The sequence below is a fragment of the Polypterus senegalus genome, chromosome 15 (genome assembly GCF_016835505.1).
Source record: "Polypterus senegalus isolate Bchr_013 chromosome 15, ASM1683550v1, whole genome shotgun sequence".
In the NCBI taxonomy this organism is placed as follows: Eukaryota; Metazoa; Chordata; class Cladistia; order Polypteriformes; family Polypteridae; genus Polypterus; species Polypterus senegalus.
Genome location: NC_053168.1, coordinates 63,094,609 through 63,107,202, shown reverse-complemented (window position 1 = coordinate 63,107,202; position 12,594 = coordinate 63,094,609). Strand labels below are relative to the sequence as shown.

General features: G+C 36.3%; 1 protein-coding gene across 2 annotated transcripts in view; it reads left to right on the top strand.

Annotated features, from left to right (window-relative positions):
• Window positions 1-12,594, top strand: part of phf14 (PHD finger protein 14) — a 249,319-nt gene that overhangs the window by 65,322 nt on the left and 171,403 nt on the right. For both annotated transcript variants that reach the window (XM_039736617.1, XM_039736616.1), the window contains exons 8-10: window positions 4,638-4,784; window positions 7,174-7,444; window positions 7,606-7,712. In XM_039736617.1, coding sequence (XP_039592551.1) covers window positions 4,638-4,784; window positions 7,174-7,444; window positions 7,606-7,712 — 525 coding nt within the window. The remainder of the gene's footprint in view (window positions 1-4,637; window positions 4,785-7,173; window positions 7,445-7,605; window positions 7,713-12,594) is intronic.

Sequence of the window (12,594 nt, the reverse complement as noted above, 5' to 3'; positions counted from 1 at the left end):
ATTAAGGTCGCCCAGCGGATGTCGACTGTCCTCTCCCATCACTAGAAGAACTACATAGTTCCTGTTGCCTCAGGAACGTCAAGAAAATTCTTCAGGACCCATCATACCCAGACTATGCATTGTTTGACCGCCTGCCTTCAGGCGGACGTTTCAGATCCATAAAGACTAAGACAAATAGACTGAGAAACAGTTTCTGTCCTTCAGCCATCACCATGCTGAATGCTGCTAAGTGGTCAATCTGACCTAGCGCACGTTCATGTTTAGAATACAATACACTCTCATGTTTACAATACAGTTAACATTGAATAAGGGACAAGTGCAATATAATGTATGTATAAGTGGAAAACATTGTTCTGCTGTTATGGACTATTTTGGTACTTATTTTATTCCCTTTTTATTTTAGTCTTAACTTGAGTAATTTGTGTTTTTTATTTATTTATTTTTGCACTGGAAAATTGCACCTAAAATTTCGTTGTACAATGTCTCATTGCTACAATGACAATAAAGATTTTGATTTGATTTAATGGTACAGAAAAAAAATGTGGTAGACTCTGCTTACTGAACAAAAGAAACAATGTAAGCATTTTCAGTGGCAATATATACCATTAAAAATTCAAGTAACTGACCTCATTAAAAACTGATTGGTAGTATATGTAAACATAGAGGGCCGGTTTCCCGTACGGGGATTAAGCCTAGTCGTAGACTAAATGTCATTTTAAACCTGGATTTATTGAAGTAGCTTTCTCACACATGGATTACAATAGTCTCAGACTTGCACTAGTCTTGACTTAAACAATTGGATTTCTAGAAGTAGAATTAGACCTAATCCAGATCTAAATTAAGTCTTAAATTAAATCTGGTCAGAAGCAGGTTTAACCTCAGATTAAAAACTGCTTGCCTCAAGGCTCACGTCCACAGTAGCAAAAAATGGATTACCTTGACTATTTCAATGACAGTAAGAGACCACCACCAAGACCAGAAAGAAGGTTGCTAAAAGACAGGAGCAACCCACTAAATGATTTTGATGATTTACATTTTCTTGACCGTTTCCGTATGTCAAAGGAAAATGCAACAGAAATAATTGGTTTGCTGCAGCCCAAGCTTACAGGTGACTTAGTCAGAGGCACCCCTATTTCTCCTTCCTTACAAATATTAATTACCTTAAGGTTTTTGGCATGTGGAACCTACCATCGGGAAACTGGGGACTTGTGTGGTGTAGGTGAATCAACAGTGTGCAAAATAGTACACAAAGTCTGCAGTGCTATATGTGAACTGAAAAAGGATTTCATCAAGTTCCCAAATGCTGCTGAACAGGCCACCTGCAAGGTAGATTTCTATGAATATGGGAACTTCCCTGGAGTCATTGGTTGTATCGATGGCTGCCACATTCCCATCAAGTGTCCCTCTACAGCAGATGCTGAGGAATTCAGAAATCGTAAAACTGGTTTTCAATAAATGTACAAGGAGTGTGCACTCCCACTATGCAGTTCTCCAATATTGTTGCACGCTGGAAAGGTTCAACTCATGACTCAAGGATTTTCCACAACTCCTCTTTATATACTCAGTTTGAAGCAAGACAACACTCTGGAATTCTACTTGGTGACAGTGGGTATGCGAGACAAACTTCTTGTTCACCCCTTATCCCCATCCAGTCAGACCAGAGCAACAGCGCTATAACCAAGCTCACATTCTCACCAGAGGGCTAATAGAGCGCATGTTTGGTGTATGGAAGAATCGTTTCCAGTGTCTCCGAAATACACTGCGGTTTGAACCTAGGAGGTGCTGCATTGTTATTATTGCAACAGCAGTGCTTCATAATTTTCTTAAACGGTGCGGCTGCCGAGACCCTGATATTGAAGATGATGATGACCAACATGTCCCCATCCCTGAGCTAGCCAATGACAGAAATGGACTTGCTTCCAGAGATGCTTTTGCTTTGCAGCACTTCTCATAAATGTGCCTTGAATGATACATAAATGATTGGCATAGACAGGTAAAAAATTTCAGGAAATTTTTTTTATTTAACTGAGGTTTGGTTCCAAAGACAATTGACACTGCTGCTGCTTCATCTCTCTCTCTTTCATAGACAACTCAAGATGAAGAATTTTCATTTTGACTTCATGTTCTTCTTTTAAATATTTTAATTTACATTCATGGAACTCTATGGCAAGTTTCTCATGAATGGTCATCCTTTTCCCTCTTGACCTGCTGCCTGGATTAGAGACTGCTGGATGCTGACTAATGCTACCGCAGGAGACTGGATGCTGCTGCATGTTGGTGCTGGCTGCTGATGGATTCATTTGAGCCTCTTGACTGTTCCCTGCGCCCCAAGTCCTGGGTGAAGATCAGGTCATCTTTGTATGGAAGAAAAATCTAGTATTACATTTGACTTCAACAATAAAGGTCATTACGTCATTTTTGTTACAAGACATGACTTGCATTTAATTACTGTATGTTGGATGGGATAACACATGTTACTGTAAATGAGACATGTCCTATCAAATGAGTCTTTGAAAGATTCCTCACCTGAACTGTCCAAATGGTCATCATCTGGAATACCTTCCAGGGGTTGCTGACTTTCAATAATCCCAGCCAACAAGTCCCCAACTCCTCTGTGTCTGGTGGAACTGGAAGTCCCCCACCTGTCTTGAAACGCTCTTGACGCGTAGCAGCAGTTGTTTTTTCAGGTTTATTTTTATGTTTTCCACAGGACCTTTACAAGATAATATACACTCTGAAGTTGGAGTTCTACATAATATTGTTTTCTTTTTACATTTCATTGATGAAAACATTTATAATTTACTGATTTGTAAGAATAGGGCAACAATAAATCATACCTGAACTTGTTGGAGTGTCAGTTTGGTTACTTTTTCATTTGAGTTGAATTCATTCAATATGGAAATCCATGCTTTCTTCTTTTTGTTTTCTGTACCTGAATCATGCTGTTTGTTTTCAATTACAGGATAGTTTGATACAATTTGTTTAAAAAGGGTCTTCTCAAATTCACTGAAGTTTTTTGAGCGTTTTCTTTTGTCTTTATCCATTTTTTGGTTAAGTGTAATGACTCCTGTTCCACACACTCCTTAAGACTAATGAATTACAAGTATTCCATACCAGGTTTTTATAGCAACCTCTCCTTAGCCACATGTGCATGCCATTAATCTAATCGGGTTTCCAAAAGATGATCTCACTTGTCCTTGATTACCTTAATCTGAGACTCTGTAGTCTAGAACTAGTTAATCCAAACTTAAGCAACATCTCAGAAAGTCAGTTGTTTAGTGTGGATTAATTTAAGTAGAATTAGCCTAGTCCTGGTTTATTTTAAGCCCTTAATGGGAAACTGGGCCAGAGTGTGTTAAATACATAAGACTGATGTAAGACCATATTAAAGACTTGGGAGTTTGTAATTCTGGTAGAACAGAATTGAATGGTTGGATATCCCTTGCTGAAAGACAATAGGTTGTAATGGAGTGTGTAACGTTAGGAACTGTAGAAAAAGCTTTCTTCTGGCATATTTGTCATTAATTCCCTCTTGAAATGTTATTCATTTAACCTTCCTGGTATCTCCACAATGCATTTTCTGTAGTTTTATGAGTGTTCACTACCAACACAGCTCTTCTGCCATTTTCTGTGGAGGAGAACCTTGTCATCTGACATAGTTGCATAGAACATGTAAAGCTGATATGGTAGCATCAGTGGCTTTTACACAGATAATGTGCTGTTATAGTCTATGATAGTTTATGTACCTTGTCAAACATGTCAAGATTTAAATTATTGCTCAAATTGTTTTCTAACCTTGTAATTGTTTATTGAATCTGTGATGGTTGCTTTAAGGGTCCTTCTGACTACACACTACACCTTCTTTTTGCCAGATCTAAATTTTGAATTACAAAATTTAGGAGAGAATGTAATGGTACTCCTGCATCCTGGTTGTTGATATTGTACTGCTTAGGATTTCTTTCCAGAATAAAGTTCACTTTATTCAAGTTGATAATATCCTCCAAATTTGGTGGAATGTTCAATCATTTTTTTTATTTACTGATTCTCCTGCTCTTCTTTTGTGGAGTAATTTTTTCAACATGTTACATTAAATTTATTTTGCTTTAGAGCGGTGTCTGTCTTTAGAATTATTGACATTTTTTATGCCTTGTTTTTTAATGCCCAAATTAATGACATGAACATGTTCGAGAATTCCCATTTTATGGAATAACGATTAGTAAGATTTTGTGGGTGCATACTTTCAAAAATGATACACCAATGGATATTATTAACTGGCCAATGTGTGTTGTATGTGCTCACTCTGCAATGGACTGGCACCCATTACAGGTGTTGTTCCTGCCTTGTTCCCAAAGATTGCCCCTAGCCAATCTGCCCTGTATAAACAGGTTAAGAAGATATGTTGTTGGATGAATGGTTGCTGTTTATTAACATAAAAATGATTTGATATCTTTAAATAAAGTATAACCTAATCTTATCTAATCTAATGGGTGTGCACACTTTCACTTTATTGTTTATTCAGTTTCTCATTTGCTTAGATAAAATCTAATTTATTAAAACAAATATTACTCTATGCTCAATAAAAATCTTTTTAATCCACCTTTTCAAAGTTAAAAAATGTTTGTTTTGTTTCTAAACAGGACATTGCCGATCCATTCTTTGCATATTGCAAACAGCATGCAGACAGGTTTGATCGAAAGTGGAAGCGAAAAAATTACCTTGCCTTGCAGTCATATTGTAAAATGACATTGCAAGAAAGAGAAAAGCAACTTTCTTCTGAGGCACAGGTATAATAAATATATTTGGCCTTTGTTTTGTGAGCAAAATGCACAAGTTTTATATTCAGTCTATATTTTTTGATTTACAGTGTTAGCATTTTGTATATGTAGGAGTTAAAACAACTGCTGTGCTGTATCTGAAAAGTAAACAAAATAGGTGGAGGTTAATAGAAAAAAAAAGATAATTTTGTAAAAATGTCATTGCATAGAAGAAACAAGAAATGTCTACTGCATCACTGGTGTAATAAACACCTTTAAGTTTTAAGTTTGTGTTTTATAAATACAACATACAGTAACAAAAACAACAATTTACAGAAATAATTCTGTATGTGTGTGTGTGTGTGTGTGTATATATATATATATATATATATATATATATATATATATATATATATATATATATATGCATATATATATATATATATATATATATATATATATATATGCATGTATATATATATATATATATATATATATATATATATATATATATATATATATATATATATATATACACACACACACACAGTGGGTACGGAAAGTATTCAGACCCCCTTCAATTTTTCACTCTTTGTTATATTGCAGCCATTTGCTAAAATCATTTAAATTAATTTTTTTCCTCATTAATGTACACACAGCTCCCCATATTGACAGACAAAAAAAGAATTTTTGAAATTGTTGCAGATTTATTAAAAAAGAAAAACTGAAATATCACATGGTCCTAAGTATTCAAACCCTTTGTTCAGTATTTAGTAGAAGCACCCTTTTGAGCTAATACAGCCATGAGTCTTCTTGGGAAAGATGCAACAAGTTTTTCACACCTGAATTTGGGGATCCTCTTCCATTCCTCCTTGCAGAACCTCTCCAGTTCTGTCAGGTTGGATGGTAAACATTGGTGGATAGCCATTTTTAGGTCTCTCCAGAGATGCTCAATTGGGTTTAAGTCAGAGCTCTGGCTGGGCCATTCAGCATACTCCACACATCTCCACACATACCGCTTAGAATTAAGGCCAAAAAGTTCTATCTTGGTCTCATCAGACCAGAGAATCTTATTTCTCACCATCTCAGAGTCCTTCAGGTGTCTTTTAGCAAACTCCACGCGGGCTGTCATGTGTCTTGCCTCTCCTCAGTGTGTGGAGACAACCAGGCACTGCTCATCACTTGTCCAATACAGTCCCCACAGTGAAGCATGGCTGTGGCGGCATCATGCTGTGGGGGTGTTTTTCAGCTGCAGGGACAGGACGACTGGTTGCAATCGAGGGAAAGATGAATGCGGCCAATTACAGGGATATCTTGGACAAAAACCTTCTCCAGAGTGCTAAGGACCTCAGACTGGGCCGAAGGTTTACCTTCCAACAAAACAAGCACACAGCTAAAATAATGAAGGAGTGGATTCACAACAACTCTGTGACTGTTAGTCCTGACTTAAACCCAATTGAGCATCTCTGGAGAGACCTAAAAATGGCTATCCACCAATGTTTACCATCCAACCTGACAGAACTGGAGAGGATCTGCAAGGAGGAATGGCAGAGGATCCCCAAATCCAGGTGTGAAAAACTTGTTGCATCTTTCCCAAGAAGACTCATGGCTGTATTAGCTCAAAAGGGTGATTCTACTAAATACTGAGCAAAGAGTCTGAATACTTAGGACCATGTGATATTTCAGTTTTTCTTTTTTAATAAATCTGCAACAATTTCAAAAATTCTTTTTTTGTCTGTCAATATGGGGTGCTGTGTGTACATTAATGAGGAAAAAAATTAATTTAAATGATTTTAGCAAATGGCTGCAATATAACAGAGTGAAAAATTGAAGGGGGTCTGAATTCTTTCTGTACCGTCTGCTCTAACTCAGTTTACACCAGGCACTACAACCATTAATGCACTGTTTGTAACATTGCTGACAAGCTGCATTAGCCTGGGGATCAGTCACACAACAGTAATGAGCTGACATTCCATTACACAAATGAGCAACTTCAGGGGACCCTTTAAAAGGGGCAAATGCCAAAGTCACAAAAGAATTTCAATTTATGCAGTCGCAGTAAGCGATTAATTTGAGGGTATTAAGCTACCTGAAAGAACAATGCAAAGAACAAGAAACCATGGAGTCTGGGAACACTGCAGTAGTGCGATGTTTGCCCATGAACACCCTAACTAATGGTTTCATCTTTTTGAGTTTCTACTTATATATTATATGGATGATATACAGTATACAGTAATATTTGTAACTTGACCTACTTAAGATGTGATAAGTATCAGAATCACCATTCAGTATCATTAGGATCTTTCTTATGGATATTTTATTACTAGTGGAATTTTTTTAAAGATGTTGCTGTTTTTAATGTGTATTAACTAACTTCTTTGTAATTCTTTATATTTCTTTTATGTAAATGTCATTTTAGGCTCGAATTACTGCCAGACTTGAACAGTATCGTACTAAAACAGAACTGGCCCGTAACACCAGACCACAAGCTTGGGTGCCAAGAGAGAAACTACCACGACCACTTACCAGCAGTGCCTCTGCAATTCGTAAGCTTATGCGCAAAGCTGAACTCATGGGAATCAGTACAGATATATTTCCAGTTGATACTTCAGATACCAGCTCCAGTGTTGATGGCAGAAGAAAACATAAACAACCAGCCTTAACTGCAGATTTTGTGAACTATTATCTTGGTAGGAAAAAGAAATCAGTCTGTTTAATTATTGCAGCAATGTAGTAAATGTGGTAACAGAATATTTGATGGTATCATAGTTTAGATGTGATAAATATATTTGGTAATATTTTCATATTTAGTGAGCTTATGCAGCATATAACTTTCATTTCTTTCATTCAGAAAGGAATATGAGAATGATACAAATCCAGGAAGGTATTGCGGAGCAAAAGAACCTGAAAGATAAGATGGAAAATGAGCAAGAAAAACTCCACATAGAATATAATAAGGTACTGGCACAATGCATAAATAATGTGATTTAAGGTGCTTTTCTTACATTTTGTTTTTGCATTTTTTTTGAAAAAATATTTTTATTTAAAGCTATTATGCAAAGTACAATTTCCAAATTCTAAAACCCTTACCAAAATGGATTTTTTTAGTGTTACCCATTTTCCTTCCCCTCCCCCAAGATCACATGTTAATTTCTAAGTCTTAATTGGCCTGGTAAAATATAGCATGTACATATAGGTATGCCCTGCATTGGACTAGTTACAGTCATATGAAAAAGTTTGAGAACCCCTCTCAGCCTGCATAATAATTTACTCTACTGTCAACAAAAAAAGATAACAGTCGTATGTATTTCATTTCCTAGGAACATCTGAGTATTGGAGTGTTTTCTGAACAAAGATTTTTAGTGAAGCAGTATTTAGTTATATGAAATTAAATCAAATGTGAAAAACTGGCTGTGCAAAAATTTGGGTACCCTTGTAATTTTGCTGATTTGAATGCATGTAACTGTGCAATACTGATTACTTGCAACACCAAGATTAACTATTAGCTCGTTAAGCCTTGAACTTCATAGACAGGTGTGTCCAATCATGAGAAAAGATATTTAAGGTGGTCAGTTGTAAGTTGTGCTTCCGCTTGACTCTCCTCTGAAGAGTGACAGTATGGGATCCTCAAAGCAACTCTCAAAAGATCTGAAAACAAAGATTGTTCAATATCTTGGTTTAGGGGAAGGCTACAAAAAGCTATCTCAGAGGTTTAAACTATTAGTTTCAACTGTAAGGAATGAAATCAGGAAATGGAAGGCTATAGGCACAGTTGCTTTTAAACCCAGGTCTGGCAGGCCAGAAAAAATACAGGAGCGGCATATATTCGCAGGATTGTGAGAATGGTTACAGACAACCCACAGATCACCTCCAAAGACCTGCAAGAACATCTTGTTGCAAATGGTGTATCTGTACATCGTTCTACAATTCAGTGTAATTTGCACAATGAATATCTGCATGGCAGGGTGATGAGAAAGAAGCCCTTTCTAAACTCACACCACAAACAGAGTCGCTTGTATGCAAATGCTCATTTAGACAAGCCAGATTCATTTTGGAACAAAATGCTTTGGACTGATGAGACAAAAATTTAGTTATTTGGTCATAACAAAAAGCGCTTTGCATGGTGGAAGAAGAACATCGCATTCCAAGAAAAACACTTGCTACCTACTGTCAAATTTGGTGGAGGCTCCATCATGCTGTGGGGCTGTGTGGCTAGTTCAGGGACTGGTGCCCTTGTTAAAGTCGATGGTCGGATGAATTCAACCCAATATCAACAAATTCTTCAGGATAATGTTCAAGCATCAGTCACAAAGTTGAAGATACGCAGGGGTTGGATATTCCAACAAGACAATGACCCCACAGTTCGAAATCAGCAAAGGGTGAAGTAAAATGTTCTGGAATGGCCGTCACAGTCCCTTGACTTGAATATCTGATTTGAAGCAGGCTGTCCATGCTCGGTAGCCATCAAATTTAACTGAACTGGAGAAATTTTGTATGGAAGAATGGTCAAAAATACCTCCATCCAGAATCCAGACACTCTTCAAAGTCTATAGGAGGTGTCTAGAGGCTGTTATATTTGCAAAAGGAGGCTCAACTAAGTATTGATGTAATATATCTGTTGGGGTGCCCAAATTTATGCACCTGTCTAATTTTGTTATGATGCATATTGCATATTTTCTGTAAATCCAATAAACTTAATGTCACTGCTGAAATACTACTTTTTCCATAAGGCATGTCATATTTTAAAATGAAGTTGCTACTTTGAAAGCTCAGCCAATGATAAACAAAAATCCAAAGAATTAAGAATTCCCAAACTTTTTCATATGACTGTAGTATCCTGTACAGGGGAGGTACTTGCCATACCCCGCCTGCAGTGCTATAAAGGGCAAAGAGTTCCAGTAGATGAATGAGCGGATAGTCCTCTGGTTTCACTCTAAGTCAAATTTGATTTTAGATGGCTTTATATTTACTTTAAAACCATCCATCTGTCCATTTTCAAAGCTTTCTCAAGGCTTAACAATACCAATTGACATTGGCCACCATCATATTTAGGCAAAAATGTCAAACATGTATTTTGACAGTGGATCAGTAATGCCCAGTTTTTGCTCATTATGCATAGTCATTGGATTGGTGTATAACTTGCCAGTCCTAGTTGGTTTTACAATTATTTAAAATAAAACATAAGCTGCGCTTATGTGCACTGCACTTTCTAGCTTTCATTTGTTCAAGTAAAACTGTTAACACATAGTGTAACAACTGGCTGCCGTGCAACATGTGTGAGCATGAAATGTTAAAAGGAATGTTAAAAGTCTCCTTCAGCTTATGTAGAGAGACAAATGTGAAAGACTGAGAAATCCCACAGAACCTACGGCTGCTACAAAACATCTTATGTGTGGTAGTCCTTTCAAGTGTGTAAAGATGAAAGATGTTTTATCTGAAACGTGCTGGAAAAAAGCCAGCAACGATGGAACTAAAGCTAAGGTGCTACAAATGTGATGACATTCAAGATTGCATTATATAACAAATTATGCTGACTCTCAACAGATTTCATTACATATCAGTAAAAACAGCATTCTTTTGACACATTTGTTTACATATTGCTTCTTGATGGACATTGATTGCTTCTTCAGAGTACTGCAATACTAAGAAAAATTAATTAAATACCAAAATGTTTTACTTTTAATAATTTTCTTTTTATTTGAATTCAAGTTGCAATGATGAATATTTTAGAAAACCAATATAATTTCCCCTTGGGATTAATAAATTATCTATCTATCTATCTATCTATCTATCTATCTATCTATCTATCTATCTATCTATCTATCTATCTATCTATCTATCTATCTATCTATCTATCTATCTATCTATCTGTCTGTCTGTCTGTCTGTCTGTCTGTCTGTCTGTCTGTCTGTCTGTCTGTCTGTCTGTCTGTCTGTCTGTCTGTCTGTCTGTCTGTCTGGAACAAGTAAAAGAAATTGTAAAAAGGATGTAAAACATAAGTTGACCAAGCAGAAATGACATACACAGTCATATGCTGTTATTTTACATTAAAATATATGGAGGGTAGTTGCATGTTTTCATTTACATTGATCCCCTGCTTAGTAGGTTTTTCTCACTTACAAAGAAATGAGCAGTTTCTAAGTTTTATGGCAGTTTCATTTTAATGGAGAGAGAGACAGAATATCAACCAAAAATCCAGAAAAAGCACATTACATAAAAGTTATAAATTGATTTGCATGTCATTGAGATAAATAGGTATATGATACCCTATAACCACCCAGAATTTTGGCTATAGCAGATTGGCTATGTTCCCTTGTGGCACACAGATTATAATCAATCAATTAATTATAGATAATCCTGATCTCAACTCATGTGTATAAAGCACACCTTTCCACACAATCAAATTTCTTCCATTCCAACCTCTCCACCACCTTGGGCAAGACCAAAGAGCTGTCAAAGGACATCAGGGACAAGATTGTAGACTTGTACAAGACTGGAATGAGGCCTTATGGGGTGAGGATGATCATGAGAAACGTGAGGGATCAGCCCAAAACTACACAGGAGGAGCTTTTTAATGATCTGAAGCAAGGCTATTATAGTTTTGCTTTTTTATTTTAGTTTTTATTTCTATATTTTTTCTGACCTTGCTTGGAAATTCTGTTTAGTTTTAGTTTTCCTTTGTGTATTTTTAGTTTTAGTTTAGTTTTTATTTTACAAAGACATTACTATTTTATTTTTATATATTTTAGTTTCAGTTTTAGTGATTATAATATGGTTAAAGGGCTAGATTTCAAGATTGTTTATTTGTCACATGCATAGTTATACAGGACAACACGCAGTGAAATGCATCCTGATCTGCTTATCAAAACTGTGCAAAGTTAAAAGAATATCAGTGAGATTAACAAAAAAAAGTCCTAGATAGAAAGATAACAGTATAATAGAACATAATAAATAAGTAAAGTTAAGTGAAATAAAGTAGAATTAAGTGTTAAGGCGCAGTAGTACAGTGATTATTGTACAAAACGAAAGTTAGACATGTGCATAGTTAAATGACAGACCAATTCCAAAACAAGGTAAGGGTAGACAGGATAGTACAACTTATAGTCCAGTCTAAGTATGTGAAGGGTCATGGATGAGATGGCTTGTTCTGATTTAATAGTCTTATTGCTTGAGGGTTGAAACTCCTTCTGAGTCTCTCTGTCCTGGCCAGGATGCTACAAAAGTTTTTGCCTGATTTTAACAGATGAAACAGGCAATTGCTGGGATGAGAGGAGTCTTTGATAATCCTGAGAGCTCTGGTCCTGCATCTTCTGGTGTGAAGTGTCCTGCATAGATGGTGGAGCTGTGTTGAGCTGTCCTGCAGCAGCGTTCCGCTGCACGGATCACTCTCTATAGGGCTTTACGGTCCTGAATACAGCAGTTTCCAAACCAGGATGTAATGTTCTGTGTTGGGATACTTTTCACAGCGCCAGAGTAGAAAGTCTTTAGAATCCCTGAAGAAACCCCAAACTTCCTAAGCTGTCTGAGATGGTAGAGTCTCCGCTTTGCCCTTTTGGTCTGAACTTGGATGTGTTCAGACCATGTCAGGTCCTCAGAGATGTGTGAACTACTGTGAACTATTATGGAGTTTAGTTTTTGTGTCACAATGAAACAGAACTGTTCACTTAATGGGTTTGGATATAATATGAATTTAATTTTAGTGGAAGCTTACTACACTACACAACACAATTTACTATTTGGTTTTGTTTTTGTCTGATAAAAACAAGCATAATCAAAACCAGGTACTGAATATGAACAATTTTACACAATTTTAGAATTTTTAAAATATTTTCTATGTCAT